The 19,424-nt window shown below is 40.9% G+C and overlaps 1 protein-coding gene across 2 annotated transcripts; it reads left to right on the forward strand.

The window, feature by feature from the left end:
• The first annotated feature begins 7,051 nt into the window (after positions 1-7,051).
• atp2a1l (ATPase sarcoplasmic/endoplasmic reticulum Ca2+ transporting 1, like) lies at positions 7,052-19,421 on the forward strand. Of its 2 annotated transcripts, XM_044179425.1 has the most exons (24): positions 7,052-7,333; positions 8,349-8,366; positions 8,729-8,811; positions 10,101-10,205; positions 11,261-11,399; positions 12,131-12,211; positions 12,306-12,391; positions 12,513-12,810; positions 12,927-13,093; positions 13,196-13,284; positions 13,383-13,485; positions 13,582-13,713; positions 13,918-14,034; positions 14,146-14,364; positions 14,472-14,583; positions 15,193-15,416; positions 15,552-15,772; positions 15,876-16,078; positions 16,166-16,251; positions 16,335-16,468; positions 16,659-16,776; positions 16,868-16,985; positions 17,331-17,376; positions 18,770-18,972. In XM_044179425.1, exons 1-23 carry the CDS (start codon positions 7,216-7,218, stop codon positions 17,333-17,335), a joined length of 2,976 nt encoding a protein of 991 aa, XP_044035360.1. In that variant the 5' UTR covers positions 7,052-7,215; the 3' UTR covers positions 17,336-17,376; positions 18,770-18,972. The 2 variants fall into 2 exon arrangements, with proteins under 2 accessions (XP_044035360.1, XP_044035359.1); XM_044179424.1 differs by lacking the exon at positions 17,331-17,376 and having other exon boundaries at positions 18,770-19,421.
• The last annotated feature ends 3 nt before the right edge of the window (positions 19,422-19,424 follow it).

A 19,424-nucleotide genomic window follows, 5' to 3' on the forward strand; every position in this document is an offset into this window, starting at 1 on the left:
TAACTGTGAGCTTTGGTTAACAATTTTCCCAAGGGAGGGTTTACATTTAACAAGTGCTGGATGTATGCCTAAAAGTAACTATGGTGGTCTACTGTTGCAGCAGTTGCAACATTTTGTATAAAATCCTACCTCCATTAATAGGTTGGTATCAATTTAAATAATATTTTTTTAATAAAAGTAATATTCACTTTGTGTTGCTACGCAGTGGCCGTGTTGAAAACTGTACTGCTTTATGTTCCTCATTCTATATTTATCAAAAAAGGATCCCATTTCTTTCTTAGGCATTTCTCTGGCTCTTTTTGCATTCATTCATCTTCCTGTCATCAACACCCTTCTTCAAGGCGCTCTGTCCATCATTTTTCCTTCCTTTTACAGGGCCAAAGAGGTGAGAGGTGAAGGGTATAGGGTTTGGATCTAAAAACACAGAGCATTTTTTAAAATGGAAATAGATTTTCTGCTATTCCCTGTCCTGTAGCTTGATATGAATAATTGTGTTTCAAACTTTAAAAAGTCCAGTAAGGTGAAAGGTGAAGCCTCGACTGTATGTTTTCCAGAAAAACATTTCTTAAGAATTCAGAAAGATTCATCATGAAATTATTTCACATGTATTTCATAATATCCTGATGCAGAAACAATTGTTCCTTTTTTTTTAACCTCCTAAGAGAATGTGGTTAAGAATAAAAGATGTTTATGAGGCATAAATATGTAGACTGTAACTGTGCACTGCTTCTGACAGAAACCACATTCTCACTGCAAAACTGTTCTGATATCTGTTGGCCCCTGGGGGCCTCAGCCTTTCTCATTCTCCTTCAGGAGTACAATCCTCGGTACATTTATAGCGTGATGATAGATTTGAGGACTTAAAGTCACCCATGGTCGTCACAGTTTGTCACTGGCTATGTGGTCTCAGATTCTTACTGCGGCACTTCTATAGGATTACGTTTCTACATTTTGTGTTTGTCAGTGAGTCCTGAGGACTTTAAATGTGACCTTGTTTCTGATGTGTGTACGTTTCCTGTATTCAGTACTGTTAGAAAAGGGTAAAAATCAAACTTTGGTTCATATGTTACAGGGCCCAGTCTGTTGTGGCTGTAACATGTCCATCAGTTATAGTTATAAACCCAAAAATAGTGTCTTGGTTAGATAAGAGTACTCAAAATAGACACTGAAGATGTAGTATATTACCAAGAGTTCATCTTTCAGATGATATCAAATACTGTACATACTAGCTCATACAGCTATGCTGGTCTGAAATACCAAACTGTTTAATTTATGCTGCTATTATGAAACTCCAGAAGGATTTTTGGAAACATACTTTTCGTGTTCAACAGTGTGAACATAAAAGCATGTTTTCATTTATGAAATATAATCCCCTTAATAGAAGGAACTGTGCCAGTAAATTTGTCATAAGGCTGACAGTGTGGTCTACAGTGCTTGTGGATTGAGGGCTTGATGATTTCATCAGAGGTAAAAAAGTACACTCAGATGTCTCAAAAGTATTTTTACTTTATAAAACAAGGACTCAAGTAGAAGTAAAATTACTCATGAGAAAAAATAAAAGATAAAGGTAACGAATTGAATATACATTGTGTATACACTGAGAATATATTATTGTGTCTGTTGTCAAGTTGTGATGAAATTTCACATCATAATCTCCTGATTAGATTAAATGTATACCCTTACAAAATTCCCACTCTTCCCACTTCTTCTGTGCACATATATGTATTTTCACCACTTTTTCGTCTTTTTTAAAATGTGTTATTCCTATTTTTATTTATCATTCATTTTATTATCATTATTGTTTTGTTTTTTTTTCTCCTCCTCATTGCACATACCTGCACATTTCTCTGGTCACACTCGGAAATATATGAATACACATGAACACTTTCATACTGTTCACAAACACATACAAATATGAAATGTCTATCCGTAGTTCTTCCACTAACAAAAACAACAAAAAAATCTGTACCAAATTCAAATCATAAGCTCTGTTTGTTATATCTTTCTGACTTTTGTTATTGTCTGTATCTTTTGTTACGCCTATGTCTGTCTAATCTGTCACCTTTTTGTACTATGTCGTATTGCATTATTAGGGGGAAAAAATCCCACTCTTCGATTTTTAAGTATAAGATTGTCAACATCATAAAAAAAAGAAAAAAGAAATGTAGCGCAGCAAGTGTATGCAAATGCAACGGACAGTAAAGAAAATGTACCTGTGTAAGAGTAAAAGGCATGCTGCATTAAAACTATACATGTAACAGAAAACATGTAAGTCGTTACTACCCACCTTTGTAGTTCATACTGTAGTACATCACTCTTCTCTGCAATTTGAATAGAGAATTTGCTATTATTCAGAATTTTGTGTAGATTCTTGTAACCATTCTACAGAAAAAAAATGTCCTGTGAATGCCTCTTAAATTGACTGTACATTGACTGACTCGAGGCAGCTGTAAGTCAAATCTGAATTGATCTCAGCCACTAAAACGAACAGGATGCTTTGCTTGATTCTTCAGACCTTGAGTTTCCCAATAAAATGTCTTTGCTAGTAAATAAACAACACCAGCATCTAAAAATGCAGAGACAGCCAAGTAAATGACACCCCATCAGTAAAATGAAAGCCACTTTTGATCAACAGGCTCACTTTCCTGTCGGCTCCCCCGTGGCTTATATAGTACAGCCCTAAGTGTGTGGAATGGTGTGAACAACCAGGAACTCTTCGTCCCAGTGTACCACATGGATACTGATGACACTGTGGAGTCAAATGTGCCCTTCAACATCCCATCTTATTTTCTCCCAATAGATGAAAGTTAGACTTACGAGCCTGAACTAAAGGTCCAGCATTCTGAAATAAAAAAGCTGCAAAGCTGTCGTGGTGCCATGCCCAGCAGCGCCAGTGTCACCTGCTCTATTTATATCTCGTGAGGAATTCTGGATTCAGAGACTCAGCTGCCACTTCTATTATTACTATTAGCTAATGCCGTAACACTGACACTGTAGCTTCTTTATCCATTGCCTTATTGCACAGTACTAATTATGTCCTCACTGTCAATACCACACGTCCTATGTTATTTCATTTTATGTTGTTGGTCAGGGAACCTTTTGGTACCATAATTTATTTGGCACACGCATAAAAGTGCGTAACAAACCTGCAGTTTATGGATGCTTGCTGGACTAAGTGCATTTCAGATGATGCTGCTGCAGTCTGAGCTTATTGCTTGACGCCTGTTGAGTTGGAGAGTGTTATTTTAAAGTTTGAATCAATATTACAATCTGTTACTTAAGCATAAGAATTACACTGCGTGACTGACAAATTAGTTCAGGTTGTTTTTAATAAGACTAGATGATGTTTATGATGACCAGCTACTGTAAATCAGGGTTCCTTCATTCACAAATGGATGATATAGATCAGCTGGACAGCATATGGTACAATGTGCAACCCACAGAATGTGCTGTTAATGACAGTAACCTTCTTTAGGATATATGTCAGTCTTTCCTGGCTCCAGGTCTTTAAGTGATAAATGTCGCCTTGTCCCTCTCACTTTGCTTGTGCCGTGCAAGTCAGCAGAGATAGACTTAGTTGCATAAGATCGGCGTGCGTACAGCTGCAGCACCGCAGTACTTAACACTTGTACAGAACTGGGAACATGTATAGAGTTCAAGTGGAGGAGGGAGGGCTTGATGGGTTAAGGTGGCACATGGTGATCCCTCAGCCTGGCATGAGGGCGTGGCATGTTAGCGCCACAGTAGGAGTTGGAGGTGATGGGTGTCCCAGCTTTTAGGGGTTTACACTGTAGTAGTCCCTGCACCCACAGGCTTCTGACACTTTAGCGATAGACAGAGGCGGAAGATGGAGGGTACGGAGAAACTTTATCCTTCTGGGATATTGAGTTAAATGTCACTGCTCTGCCCTGAGGGAGACACTGACAGGCCGACCCCTATCACAGCTCCCAAGTCTCAGAGGTCAGAACGGCTGCACAACAGCTGAGGCCTGGAGAACGGCTGGGTGAAACAGAGATGGGGACACTGGCAGAACAGAATAAGAATAAAATGTTTTAGCAACATGTCTGGGAACAAATAACATAAAGCTAGTGCCAAATGTTAGTCCCTTTTACTTGTAGATGGTGGGCAACTTGATAAGATTCACCCCTTGAAGTTGAATGTACTTACAGTTCAGCTTACCTACACGTTTGGATGGGGTGTAGATAACTTGCGAACTAGTGTGGATTGTAGGTTTACATGTGTTTGCACTCTCATCATCACACTAATCATTCTCATACCATTTGGAATGCCAGTGAATAGGGAAGTACTCAGATCCTTTACTTAAGTAAAAGTAGAAATACCATAGTCTAAAAATACTCCATGACAAGTAAAAGTCCTGCATTCAAAATGTTACTTAAGTAAAAGCACAGAAGTATTATGAGCAAAATGTACTTAAAGTATCAAAAGTACTCCTTTTGCAGAATGGCTCCTTTCACAGTGTTATATTATTATGGAATATTATATTATTCTGTTTTTATCACTAACAAATACTCAAGTAAAGTACAAGTATGTCAAAATTGTACTTAAGTACAGTACTTGAGTAAATGTACTTAGTTACATTCCACCACTGCCAGTGAAATCAAAGAAAATGATTATATACATGTACACTAAATAAAATTCAATACTTACTTTACATTTATCCCATTTGTTGGGGAACACACTCACAAAGCCGTGTACTTGCAGTATCATCAGAGTACTGAGTCATAAGGGCGGCGTAAAGTAACACAAGCTGTACTCAATTGAAAAAATTGTAAAGCTATTTCTCTTTTAAAAACATTTTTATTTGCTTTATTGCCACACAAATGAGTGACAAATTCACTTACAGCGTAATAGAAAAACCTCAGTGAAATCAGTTTTACTGGCTAGTGGGGAGTCCTAAAGCTCACTTTATGGTCGTTCACACCCTGATGTGAGTCGCTGAGATCATGTAAATCATTATGGTCACAGGGCAATGGTGAAAACTTGAACTAAGGTGTACTAACAGTTCTTTAAATACAAAGCTGGATCATAGAAGACTGAAATTAGCAGTGTTTGTCAGCAATAAAAGATAAAATAAGATAGAAAACAAAAACACTAAAGTTACGTTTGAATTGGTTCAAATGACACAACATCACCAACACGTTTTACTGATATTTGTTGAAGTCATTACATACTGCTCTATGTATGACCCTTGTAAAGATCATCACACTGTAGGTGAATATACTGTATCTCAATGGGCTCTGTGCCATAAACAAATAGCTGTTGTCTGCTTCCCTCAAGCACAAGTTGTTTGACCTGATTTGTTTGAATTTGCTGACCATCCAGTCTGTGCTTGATGGGCACACTTTAAGTGACGTTGGCATTCAAATGAAATATGACACAGTAAAATCAACCACCAACACACAGTATAACACTGCTGACGATCCAGATGGCTGAGTCTCAAAGCAGTTACATTTTTTCTAAGAGCAGATTGACCAAAAATAAACTTTGGAGAATACAACTTGTTATGCAATCACTGCCAATAAGTGCATGTTTAGAGTAAAGCCTATTTCACACTGAAAACAAATTGCTCTTTGATTCTGGCTGTCACTGTGACACTGCACAACAACATAACGCAGCAATAAATAGATTGCAGCGAAAATGTGTCCTGTAGCTGTCAAACGTGGTGAGCAGTGACCACTGCTGTTCTTACATGAACACCTGTCAGTTTATTGATTAGCAACAGCAACTTGTATTCCTGTCTACAGAGGACTCTGCACCACCCAGCAGCCTCTTTACTGCTGTTAAAACAAATAGTAAATCAACACAGTCTGTGCTCAACATTATCTTTTATAATGAATTTTCAAGCTAGCATCTAAGTTTTCACTGCATGAAGAATTACTGACGTATTGTTGTCAGAAACAAGCAAACAAAAGAAAGCAAATGATAAATTTGATAAATGATCAAGTCCTTAGTTACCATACAGATTTACGAACAAAAATGAAAAAGACTGAGTTGAGCTAATGAACCCGAGTATATAAAAAGAAACATGTTATTTTTCTCTGTTAAATCATCATGCGTATTCTTACTTGCCAATAACAAATTCAATGCTCTGAATCCACCACAAGAGGTCATTGTGTCTCACTGAAAAGCAGTTTGTGACCGTGCATCTACTTAAGCCACGCCATATCTCCCAGCTGCCTTCTCTTCCTCATAAAAAAAGAGAAATAAAACTTGATCCTCCTGTATCTGCAGCCGGGCCTTTTCCTCTGCAGCGCGATAGTATGACATACTGGCTGTCCTCGTGGCATTCCTTTCCCCCGGCGATCATTCACTCTACTACACACTCACTTTCTTCTGTCCTTTATCAGAAAGGACAGAAGAAAGTCTTAACTAGGTTTATTATCAGGTCAGGTGTTATTATGAGTGTTTTTTGGCTCCGCAGAACTTTAGATAAATGTGCAGTGTTGATGACGGTAGATGATGCAGTTCTGCTGCACAAAGTTGTCATTCCTGGTTTAAGCTGAGAACTTCATGTGTCACCGTGCCGACATGTCTAACTCACATTCTCCTAATTCTTGTGCTAAATTATTCATCTACCATCTCCCTTCTTCAGTCTCTTGTTCTGTGTAGTCCACTCCTCTCTCTCTGGCTTAGCTACCTTCCTCAGCAGAAACCAGTTGAGCCGTCACTCAATCCCCCCCCCGCCGATGATCTCCTGTCTCACTCTCTCACCTTCTCCCTTCTTCTTATTCCACTGACCATGCATGTTCCAAAAACAGATCTCATTTTCATCCACTGCATGACCCCCCCTTCACCCCCTCCAGCCCCTGCACCACCACTCTCCTGCATTGCCTCCTTTCCAAATCTAAGCCTTGTCCTCAGTTCCTGTCCAAGTGCCCCATCTCACCTCCCCATTGCTCCACCTCGAGCTCCACCCGCGCCAACCCCCCCACCACCACCATGTCCTCCAATGCTGGAATTTGGAGGCGTGTGTCGGCGGGGTGTCCACCAATCCTGAGCCCTTTGGTGGTATAAAACCCTGAGCATGTATGTGCTTATTCGCTCTTTCTGTCAGTCCAGCACTCTTGAATTGGAGGGTGCCACACTTCTAGGTGCGGGTGGTGGACCAAAGGTAAAAACTGCAGAGAACAACAAGAAGTAAAAGAGCGCGGATAGGTACGGTTAGACAGGAAATCCCTTGTCTCTCCAGAAAGGATGGAGAACGCACACGCAAAGACCCCGGCAGAATGCCTGGCTTACTTCGGGGTGAATGAGAACACCGGTCTCACTCCTGACCAGTTCAAGAAGAACCTGGAAAAGTATGGCCACAATGGTGAGAGTGCGGGCATCAGGGATGGGGTGGGAGGCCTACTGACAGAAGAAAGGGACCACATAGAGAAACTTCTCTCTTCTTTCTTTAACATCACAGTTAAAGAAAGATCTGAGTGTTTGCATTCAAAATATTCAAACAAAGTACAGCGACTTTTGCTAGAACAGTTTCTGGAAGAGTCAAAACTTTTCCAGAGTTTCCAGAGACACTTGTTGAGTTGGAGCTGGGTTGAGTTTTTTGCATGGGATGCTTTTTTAGAGAGGAGTTGCAACAGCTGGTAGAAATGCAGAGACATTGAGAAGCAGAGACTTTGAGGGCTTTGAAGAGCTATTTAAAGATAGCCAAAGAAGATGGCTGAAGAGCGAGAGAGACAGGTGATGGCTCAAGAAGCTTCCTGGGTGATATATGGGGCAGGCATTAACAGGAGAGATGGATAATTTTAGGCTGGGTAAAAAGGGGGGGTCCTTAGATGGCTTATGGCTAAATTATCTGTAATATGATTGCTAATCAATAACCAGTGGAATGGCAAATTAGATAGCAAAGGCTCTGTAATATAGTTCAAAAGCAGCAACATTCTTGTTGTTTCTGTTGCCTTGAAACAGTTAGAGAGCTGCTATTAAACATAGTGTTTGTTTAAAAATTAAGGAATTTATAAAGTGAACAGTCACTGCAGCGTCATCAGGCCTAGGTTAGAAATCAAAGGAAGCTGATTCAATATCAAATAAGTGAATACAGTACAATGTCTTTTTAATACCAGGCATCCAGGTACAGTGCTTAAAGTCACCAAGTATAAAGCACACAGGGATTTTTGAAAAGGTGGAAGTTTGAGAAACCAAAGATCTTGAGGTCACATGTATCATCTTACACCAAGAAGTGTAACTTTTCTCCTGAAGTTTTGTTGGAAGTGTTTCTCAATGAAAGCCATCTCTCTTTTCTGAACATTTGAACTAACCATCCTTTTTCCTGTCTTTCTGTCTCCACACCCTTTCTCCTCCTTCATCTTTCTGTCCAACTCCAGAGCTGCCTGCTGAAGAGGGTAAGTGTTTATCCAGCCACATTCACAAAAATGTGTAAATCTGAACAAGAACATCCAGACACCTGATTTGACCCACATGGGAAGACCATCATTAATACTCTAAACAATAAATACATGCAGGCAGCATTTTGATTGTGTGATGCCCACATGCTAATGACATTCTCCTGGCTATGTATATTATATTTTGACCATCTTTAGCAACAAAGATCACAAATCCACACTATAGACTGTAAACACTTCCCTTTGCACCAAAATGCACTTTCACTTTCACATATTTCAGTAATTGCATTTAGATTTTGTGATAATTATCCATTGATTTATATTGATTTTTTTCTTTGTCTCTCTTTGCCTGTCTCGCTCAGGTAAGAGCATCTGGGAGCTGATCGTTGAGCAGTTCGAGGACTTGCTCGTCAGGATCCTGCTGCTGGCTGCCTGCATCTCTTTTGTAAGTAAACAAGTGTTAGTATTTTTTTTAATCATGTCAGTAACTTTAAACCATGGTTATTCCTGTCACGTTCATTTTAAACTCAAGTAACAGTAGTAGGATTTGTAGTAGACATAATAGTAGCAACAAATTCCACAAGACACTGACAACATGTGGGATCAGACACTTCACTTGACCTTTTTTCTAAAAAAGAACAGGTGCACACTTTTACAAATCTCATTAACAGGAATAAACTCTTCAGATTAAAGTCTGGCAATCAACCCCAAATTACTTTTCTCACATTTCCATTTTTGCCACAGTAATCTCTGGCCCCTCTTACATTCTTGATTGCCATCTTGAAACAGGTAATTTATTGCATTTAACTTTAAAAACCCACCACACAACCTCTTCCAGTGAGCATGCTGTAGGTGATCATTTCTGTCTGGTCACTATGTCAAGATAACTTCCCCCTCCAAGTCCCTCCACCCATCCGTGTATTTTTGAGGACGACAACTTGAGAGGAGGGAGACTGCGAGTGCTTGTAGGAGGTGTATTAATTCCTATACCCAGCTTTCACCCCTTCGGGCAGCTGTCATGATGGCCTTAGAAGGCGAATATTGAGGAGCTAGTGAGAGATGGGGGTCAGGAAAGTATAGGGGGGCTGAAGGGTAAGGGTTTATTTTAAGAAGGCCTCAAGCTGAGGAGAGAAACTGAATCCTTCGGGAAAGGTCAGGCCTGAAGGAAGGAACGAAGGGCCTCCACAGAAAGAGGTTTAAAGTCAGAAGGAGCAAGGAGTTATGGGACATTGAGATCAAATTAATATCAATTATGTAATCATATTATAACATACAAAAGTGCTATCAAAATAACAGGCGCTAACACTGGAAAAGAAAGGAACTGATTAAACATTTTAAAGTAAATGAAGACATGGTCTTGAATATGGCAGTATATTTGAGCTTTTAAAATCATTCATACATTTTTTTTTCGCATTGTTTGCATGTTATTATATACTATATGCCATGTGAAACCATGCTACATGCATACAAAGCTATAAATGCCCATGGCAGCCTCCATAATCCCAGAAAATGTACCCTCTTATTAGTCAGACTTTACACATTATATATGTGAGGAATCTTTTCATTCAGACACAATGCAAATATTTAGTGCAATTTTATTTAAGGTGCATTAAATACAGAGGTTCAGACATATTTGCATGCTGTTTCACAGGAGCAATATCACCTGCTGTCCCTGTTGTCTCCATTTCTGTGCTCACACAAACACTGATTTGCTCTTTACCACTCTGACCTCAGGTGCTGGCCTGGTTCGAGGAAGGCGAGGAGACTGTCACCGCCTTTGTGGAACCCCTCGTCATCCTTCTTATCCTCATCGCTAATGCCGTTGTTGGAGTGTGGCAGGTCAGTGACAAGGCCCAGCACATTGCGCAATAAGACATATCCATTGCAACGATGACAGAAAGTACACAGGTTCCAGTTACTGCTGTGTTTTCCACCCAGACGCGGTTGCGCAACTGTAACATTATCACTTTTACAGCTTTGAAGCTCAAAATAGTTAGTGTGTGCTCTAAAGTTGCTGTTACAACATAGAGTAAATGTTAAATAAACAATTTTATTCACTCTAATTTCAATTCAAGAATATAAATAAATGAGTTACTATTTTAGCAATTATTTGCAGACCTCATGCCCAGTTTATGTTTGACTGCAATGTCTGTTTTGACAGCAGGCCGGATGGATAATTCACATTATGCAAGTCATGCTCTTCTACATGGATGCCATTAAGTAATTGGCACTGCTGTCAGGCATCAGTCACTATGGGAACATTGTTATAATCACATCCACGACATGTGTCTAAATCAGCTGCTTCATTCCTGTTTTTCTCAGCGAAAACGTAACTGACTTTGGCAACCTGCTATAAGAAGATTTATGTTGTGCTTCCCAGATCAAATTTTAGCACTCCCAATATTATCTCTAAACACAGCATGTGTTTTTCTTGTTGCAGAGTCCCTCCAGTTATATGATGTGTATAAACATAGATGCACCACTTTCCACACAATAATTGGTATTTATTTGAAAAAAAGACAAGAAAACCTGTCATAACATATGGTAACTTAAGATGGAATAGCACACATCAGATCATAGATTTGACCTACTCATGTGTCATCAGTAGGTTGTGTATCAGTGTGTAATTGCTGTGTGTAATGACTGAAAGCCTGCTAGAGAACATTGCCAGATCAAGGTCAAAATGAGTATGGTTTACATTCAAGCAAGGATAAACAGGCGTGTTGACATCAGTTAATTGATCATTTTTAGAGTGTGCATTAGGTTTTTTTCTCCATGAAGTTTGGCTCAAAGTCTGTGAATGTGTATTTCTGTTGTTGTTTTAGCTGACCCCCTTTACTTACTTTGACTTTTTAATGAGTGTTTGTGTCTTTTTGTCTGTGTGTGCGCCACAGGAGCGTAACGCTGAAGATGCCATCGAGGCTCTCAAGGAGTATGAGCCTGAGATGGGCAAAGTTTACCGCTCTGACAGAAAGAGTGTGCAGATGATCAAGGCCAGAGAAATTGTCCCTGGAGACATTGTGGAGGTGTCAGGTGAGAAATGTCAAGATTGTCCATTAGTTGTCTCGGTTTTTTAAAGGCGGAAATGTAGCTGTGAAAAGATACAACAAACATCCAGTGAGCTACATTTCTGTTGAGGGAAAGAAAGACAGACACAAATTCAGGATATATGTGTCTGCTAAAGGCTGATGGCAAAGCCTCATCTCTTTTTAAGGCAATGTGAGTGAGGCAGGATGGACTAGCAAAAACATGCTGACTGAAGGAAAGCAAAATCATGAGTATAAATACCCCCACTAGCACCTGCCGCACCTCTTCTCCTCTCCCTGCCATCGCCCACTTCTGTTCATTTGTCAGCGTACACCTGTTGCCTCTCTAGCTGGCTGTCCCCACCCCCCACCATGTGTGGTTCATTCTCATTGGGCCATGCAAGTGTCAGTTTAGGTTCTGTCTAATTATGGATGAAGTATAGAAAGTTATTCTGAGCATTTGGCCCTAAATTTGGAATAACTTCTACCACAATTTTGGATGTTTGTTCAAATATTTTTCAGTGAGGGATTTCATTATGGGCGACATAAATTGTGCTACTTACAACTAATACAGTCACTAACTACGCAAAAAGTAGTCTGCAAATATACACAGTCACCATAGCTGCATTTATTTTATGTTTTATGTAAATTAAAGAAAAATATTTATGCATTCTATGACAATTTAGTAAATAATAACAATAATTAATTTTAATGATGGCTTCTTTGTGATTCCCACAGTTGGTGACAAAGTCCCCGCTGACATCAGGATTGTTTCCATCAAGTCCACCACCCTGCGTGTTGACCAGTCCATCCTTACTGGTAAGCTTTCAAGAAACCTTAAATCTGCCAAAACGTGTTTTTCTGTCCTAACTCCATTGGCAGTTTTGAGTTAATTTTCTGTTTTCTCTCTCAGGTGAGTCTGTCAGTGTGATCAAGCACACTGAGTCTGTTCCCGACCTCAGAGCTGTCAACCAGGACAAGAAGAACATGCTTTTCTCTGTAAGTGCCACAATATCAATATTTTATCTTCACTGTTGCAGTGTTTTCTCCCTGTTACTCCTTACTTCATTTCCCTACTATTACCTGTATTTTTACCCTTTGCTTCTTCTCTCCTCTGTAGGGCACTAACATCGCTGCTGGCAAGGCCATCGGTGTGGCTGTGGCCACCGGAGTCTCCACTGAGATTGGCAAGATCCGTGATCAGATGGCTGCCACCGAGCAGGAGAAGACTCCTCTGCAGGCAAAGCTGGACGAGTTCGGCGAGCAGCTGTCCAAGGTTATCACCTTGATCTGTATTGCTGTCTGGGCCATCAACATTGGCCACTTCAACGACCCGGTCCACGGAGGCTCATGGATCCGCGGTGCTGTCTACTACTTCAAGATCGCTGTCGCTCTGGCTGTGGCTGCCATCCCTGAGGGTAAGGGAAGCACGATCAGAAAGTGACAGTCAGAGTGAGTGTATGAGAAGAGTGTATGTTTGTTCTTCCTCTGCTTGGTTATCACACTCAATGTGTGGGAACACAATGTTCCTCAGGTCTGCCCGCTGTCATCACCACCTGCCTTGCCCTTGGTACCCGCCGTATGGCCAAGAAGAACGCCATTGTCAGAAGCCTGCCCTCTGTGGAGACCCTGGGCTGCACCTCCGTCATCTGCTCCGACAAGACTGGCACCCTTACCACCAACCAGATGTGTGTGACCAAGGTGGGTATCAAAAATGACATTGTGTCGTCAACAGTTCGTCTACAAAACTAGCATACTGTACTTCGGACACAATTAAATCTTTCTTTGTTTCCTCCGCCACAGATGTTCATTATCAAGAGTGTTGATGGCGACCATGTTGACCTTGATGCCTTTGATATCTCTGGCTCCAAGTACACCCCCGAGGGCGAGGTGTAAGTTGGCCATCATCATTCAAATCCAGGATCAGCCATACATTAAAGTGCACATGAACCACCTCTCATTAATTTGTAATTCTCTCTTTGTCCTTCAGTTCCCAGGGAGGTGCCAAGACCAACTGCAGCGCATACGACGGCCTTGTTGAGCTGTCTACCATCTGCGCCCTGTGCAACGACTCCTCTCTGGACTACAACGAGGTAAAGTCATAAAGTTATGCAGTGTATTTGCTACACTGAAACCCTGTGGCCTTCCACAGTTTAACCAATTCTCTCCATCACCCTCCTTTTCTCCAGACCAAGAAGATCTATGAGAAGGTTGGTGAGGCTACTGAGACCGCCCTGTCGTGCCTGGTTGAGAAGATGAACGTGTTCAACACCAACGTGAAGAACCTGTCCAGGATTGAGAGAGCCAACGCCTGCTGCTCAGTAAGTTTTCTCCTGCCGTTTGCCACATGTTGAGGATAATTCACATTTTTATTGTTAATACAGCTAATTGTGAACCACTGAAAACTATTAGTTAATTAGATCAGTCTTAGTTGTCCCAAAGAATTGCAGTGTTTAGTGTTTAACCTGTGGCAAGGTGACTGCCTATCTAATAGAAAAACCTTTTATCGCTGTATCCTCCAACAGGTGATCAAGCAGCTCATGAAGAAGAACGTCACTCTGGAGTTCTCCCGTGACAGGAAGTCCATGTCCGTGTACTGCACTCCCTCTAAGGGTGATGGTGGTGCCAAGATGTTTGTGAAGGCTAGTTTCTTTCTTTCTTTCCTCCTTCTCACAGCCTTTGGTCAGACACCCGCACTTTTGACTGTGCAGCATTCATCATAACACAAAATAATCATCCAGTTTCCTCCACAGGGTGCCCCTGAGGGTGTGATTGACAGGTGCACATATGTGCGTGTTGGCACCACCCGTGTGCCCCTGACCAACGCCATCAAGGAGAAGATCATGGCTGTTATCAGGGACTGGGGTACCGGCCGCGACACCCTGCGTTGCCTGGCCCTGGCCACCCGCGACACCCCACTGAAGATGGAGGAGATGAACCTTGAGGACTCAACCAAGTTTGCCGATTACGAGGTGAGAACTAAAAAACTTCATGGACTTGATATTGAAATGCGTGAATACAACTGTGACTACATGTAAAAACTTGGATTGAATGACTCCATTCACACGTCTCTCCTCAGACTGACCTGACGTTTGTTGGCTGCGTGGGTATGCTGGATCCCCCTCGTAAGGAGGTCACTAGCTCCATTCAGCTGTGCAGAGATGCTGGAATCCGTGTCATTATGATCACTGGTTAGTATCATGGGTGGGATGAATTATTAATACATAAATGTGCTATGATGTGTTCTCTTATAGAACATAATCATACATTTTTATGTATGTACATAGTATTTTTGGCAACAGTTGCTATTTTGAGTTAGCTGTTAAAGGGAAAATCTATTATCTAAATGTTAGATAAAGTGTAGCCTTATAAAGTTTTTGATTCAAATTTAGTATTTTTAAGTATTTAAAAATGAAGTTTTTAAGTATTAAAAATGAAGAGAGTAAATACAATATACTGTATATTCAATTCTCCTCTCTTTTAAAAAGGCCAGTTGCCATTTTATTGGGATGTTTTCTTCATCAACTACACAGAAATGTATCTTAGATCCTGGTATATCTTACACCACAAAGATACCTGTGTTAAATACCATTCTTATTGTGTGTAATGTATTTGTAAAAACATCCACTGTAACCATGTGTATCTACAGTATACAGAATGTAAAACAGCTGTATCTACTCCTGTAGTTTTTTGATATGTTATCCACTCCCCCGTGGTGCAAAATGTGTGTTTTACACCTCAGAAACATCAAATGTCATTTCACCGACTCTCCACCAAACTTCTCCTTCGCCATATTTCAGGTGACAACAAGGGAACCGCTATCGCTATCTGCCGTCGCATTGGCATTTTCACTGAGGAGGAGGATGTTTCTGGCAAGGCCTACACCGGACGTGAATTTGACGATCTGCCCCTCCACGAACAGGCCGAGGCTGTGCGCAGGGCTTGCTGCTTTGCCCGTGTTGAGCCATCCCACAAATCCAAGATTGTGGAGTTCCTGCAGGGCTTTGATGACATTACTGCTATGGTAAGAGCTCAGCAGCATAGGATACAACCTAAACTTGACACAGACACAGTACTTGTCTCTTTTAAGTGTTTTTCAGCTGTTCTATAAGTGGTTTTTTGCCCAGTATTTACAGTATGTCTGTCTCCTCCCACCCAGACTGGTGATGGTGTGAACGATGCCCCTGCCCTGAAGAAGGCCGAGATCGGCATCGCCATGGGCTCTGGCACTGCCGTTGCCAAGTCTGCCTCTGAGATGGTCCTGGCTGACGACAACTTCTCTTCCATTGTGGCTGCTGTTGAGGAGGGCAGAGCTATCTACAACAACATGAAGCAGTTCATCCGCTACCTCATCTCCTCCAACGTCGGTGAGGTCGTCTGGTGAGTGGCCTATGTGACGCACATTCTGATCCACACCTAAACGCCATCTTTCTCTAATCTCGGCCCCCCGTTTGTTCTTTTATTTCCTTTTTCACTCTCTCAGTATCTTCCTGACTGCTGCTCTGGGCCTGCCCGAGGCTCTGATCCCCGTCCAGCTGCTGTGGGTCAACCTGGTGACTGACGGTCTGCCCGCCACTGCTCTGGGCTTCAACCCCCCTGATCTGGACATCATGGGCAAGCCCCCACGTTCCCCCAAAGAGCCCCTGATCTCTGGCTGGCTGTTCTTCAGATACATGGCTATTGGTGGTAAGTAGGACTTTGGACATTGCGTTTGGATTTTGTTTAAATGCAGGGAAAACACTTGCCTAAACTGACACTTATCTTTCCTAACAGGATACGTCGGTGCTGCCACTGTTGGTGGTGCTGTCTGGTGGTTCCTCTACGATCCAACTGGCCCCAATGTCAGCTATTATCAGCTGGTAAGTAATTGTCTCTCTTTCATGTTGTCTTCCACAAACACTCACACGCAGACACCGAATAACCTTACCTCTCCTCTGTACAGTCCCACTTCATGCAGTGCCATGATGAGAACGAGGACTTCGCCGGCATTGACTGTGAGATCTTTGAGGCTTGTCCTCCCATGACCATGGCCCTGTCCGTGCTGGTCACCATTGAGATGTGCAACGCTCTCAACAGGTAATACTTTACATGTGTTGGAATTGGGTTTTACAGCTAGTACAGAAAAACACTTTTCAGCATTACAAATTTAAAATTTAAATGACAATCCACCAGGCTTCGAGTTCTTCTTCTGCTTTTGATGATGACTCCAGTGGTTTCTTAGGTAACACAGATAGTTATTCGCATAATTCCTGTTTTTTTTTTCAAGCTTGTCTGAGAACCAGTCTCTGCTGCGCATGCCGCCATGGAGCAACTTCTGGCTGATTTCTGCCATGACCCTCTCCATGTCCCTGCACTTCATGATCATCTATGTTGACCCTCTGCCCGTAAGTCAGCCACCAGTGCTCCCCTTTTTGTTGTATTCGCTTTCCACTGTAGTTTCGCAGCGGTTCTGACTCCCACACTTTTGCCCCCCAGATGATCTTCAAGTTGACCCATCTGAGCGTAGACCAGTGGATGGTAGTCTTGAAACTTTCCTTCCCCGTCATCGCCATTGATGAGGTGCTGAAGTTCATTGCCCGCAACTACGTTGAGAGTAAGTAGCCTTGCATTTTTGCACATTCACTCTGACATATTAAAAATATAAAGATCTACCTAATTTCCCAAAATAACAGTTCTGATCTCTTTTGAAAAGCTTTAATATCATTTTAATGTATTAATACTGTCATCTTTTTTGTTAATTATTTATTAATATTTTAACAAAGTGTAATCCTTCTTCATCCTGTACTGTCATTTCATTTTATCACATCATCTCTTCATCTATCTACAAATCTATCATAAAAGTTCGATAATGCCTCTTTTCATCTGTCTGATCTTTCTCACTACTCCCTCCTCTCTCCATTCATCATTTACTCACTTAACCCTTTTTGTTTACTTCCAGACTAAATTCAGTCAACCCACCACCATTAGCCTGTAACTAAAGAAAGGTATTCCAACAACTTGCACTGCTAGTGGCTATCACTGTGTATCTAGAGTTTGTGTGTATGTGGGTGTATTTTCTGTTTTGTGGCGTATATTCCTGCTCTTATGCAAATCTGTCTTCAGTGGTGTCTACTATATACTATGACACTCCTGTTGAGAACTCTGGGTTCTCCCTACTACTTAATGACATAATGGAAAAATTCATCTAACATCTGTCACAAAATGACAAGGTACCATGCTATCTCTATCTGATGTCCTCCTCTGAGCTTATTTCTGATGTCATGTCGGCTCATGAGATGCCTCAGAAGGCGAGTTAATCACCTCTGAGTTGCTGCTGTCAGCGTCAGCATTACAGCGTGTTTTTTGGGTTGTTCCTGTCTGCGGTACGAGTGTGACCAATACCTGTCCTGGTACCACTTGTAAAAAGGCTTGATATTGTCGGAGTCCCACAAAACCCCTTAGCAACACTTTATTTTAACCCTCCCATTTAGCATTTATAAGCAGTACATAAGTACATAGAATAAATGTTTCATAACACACTATAATGTAGTTGTAAGCAGATAAAAAGGTGTTTTAAGTGTTTATTGATGCAGTTATCAACAAATGTATCTCTTAATATATGCAGATGATGAATGACAAGATAATGTAACAGTTGTAATTATATAAGATGTGTCTTAATAGGAGAAGTTATAATTGTTGAAAATACTGTACATTCATAAAAACTTAAAAATGTCCATATATCTGTTTAGAACTGCACTATATATGTTATAAACAGTTTATTATATGTGTACATGCTGCTTATAAATGATAAATAGAGCAGGATAAAGTTAAGTGTTACCAAACTTTTTAATAAAATATTGAGACTCTTTAAAAGGGATTGCCATGCACGTCCATGTTTAAGACCCTCTTTGGGAAAGTTCTTGTACTTTCCTTCCTGGAAAATGGTGTTTTCTGTAGAGGACTAACACTGTGATTATCATTCAGGCCTGGTCAAGCTACTTTTGCATGCCATGTTTCTTATTTTACAACATTAAATTTGCCTTTTGCTTTAAGGGCCAGGTGGTTACAGTTTGTCCCATTTAATGATCTCTATCACTGGACCATGGATGGGCCATCCATGTGAACACGACAATATTATTGCATTGCTCCTCAACCGACTCGAGAAGTTTGGGCCTGCAGATAAAAGCACAATGACTTAAGCTTAGTGTCACACCACTGGCACAGACTTAGTTTGCTTGCTGCTTTAATTAGGGAACTTTCTAACACTTTGACTTAGTAATAATCATGTTTGTCTGCGAAGATATAGTTTAAGTGTTGGTCTATTCGGTTTCCATTGTTGACCAAATCATGTGTCCAAACATCCTTTCCCTCTCTGATTTATCCATTTCTCTTTACCAGGTACAGAAGCTAAATAGAGATGTAGAAGAAGAGGATCTTAAGAGTTGGAGAGAAAGAGGCGGAGAAGAGAGAGAGGAATATCAAAACCAAAGAGGAGAGCCATAGTGAGCCAACCAATTAAAGAGAGAGGAGAAAACACAGGAAAACGTACCAAAAAAAAACAATAAAACTTGTCAAAAATCTACAGAAAAATAGCCTCTATATAAGGAAGGAGATTGAATTAAAATGAAGGGAAGTATCCCTGCCGATAAAGTATAACAATATTTAAGGTTTTATTCTAAGAAATAAAGTATGTATTAAAAGTGATTTTTTGTTAAACTTGGATATTCTCAGCTGTTGTGTTTTTGTGTCCATTTTCATATGATTGACTTTCCAGCTCATTATTTTTATTCTAGTCTTTGTTGCTCGTGTCTCGTGCAGCCTCCCTGCTTTGGCTGGGCTCTGTACAGTGTGGTGTAGGGTTGCAAAATGACTTCATATGGGCAGAAAAATCACATGCCTCCAGCTGCCAGCGCTCTCTATAGGCTCCATGCAGTCAGCGGACTCTGTTGGAGGTCTCATGACATAAAATGGGCATGTCCACTCAGTCACAACACTTTTGGTCTTATATATTGTTTACCTGATAAGCTGCAATAAAGTGATTACAAACTCATGT

This window comes from Siniperca chuatsi, linkage group LG20, assembly GCF_020085105.1.
Source record: "Siniperca chuatsi isolate FFG_IHB_CAS linkage group LG20, ASM2008510v1, whole genome shotgun sequence".
In the NCBI taxonomy this organism is placed as follows: domain Eukaryota; kingdom Metazoa; phylum Chordata; class Actinopteri; order Centrarchiformes; family Sinipercidae; genus Siniperca; species Siniperca chuatsi.

Excerpts from the sequence above, each read along its gene's own strand:
- atp2a1l (XM_044179424.1), top strand. The coding sequence starts at position 7,216 with ATGGAGAACGCACACGCAAAGACCCCGGCAGAATGCCTGGCTTACTTC. Across the intron at positions 12,811-12,926 it reads TGTGGCTGCCATCCCTGAGG|GTCTGCCCGCTGTCATCACC; the intron begins GTAAGGGAAGCA and ends AATGTTCCTCAG. Across the intron at positions 16,777-16,867 it reads TCTATGTTGACCCTCTGCCC|ATGATCTTCAAGTTGACCCA; the intron begins GTAAGTCAGCCA and ends TTTGCCCCCCAG.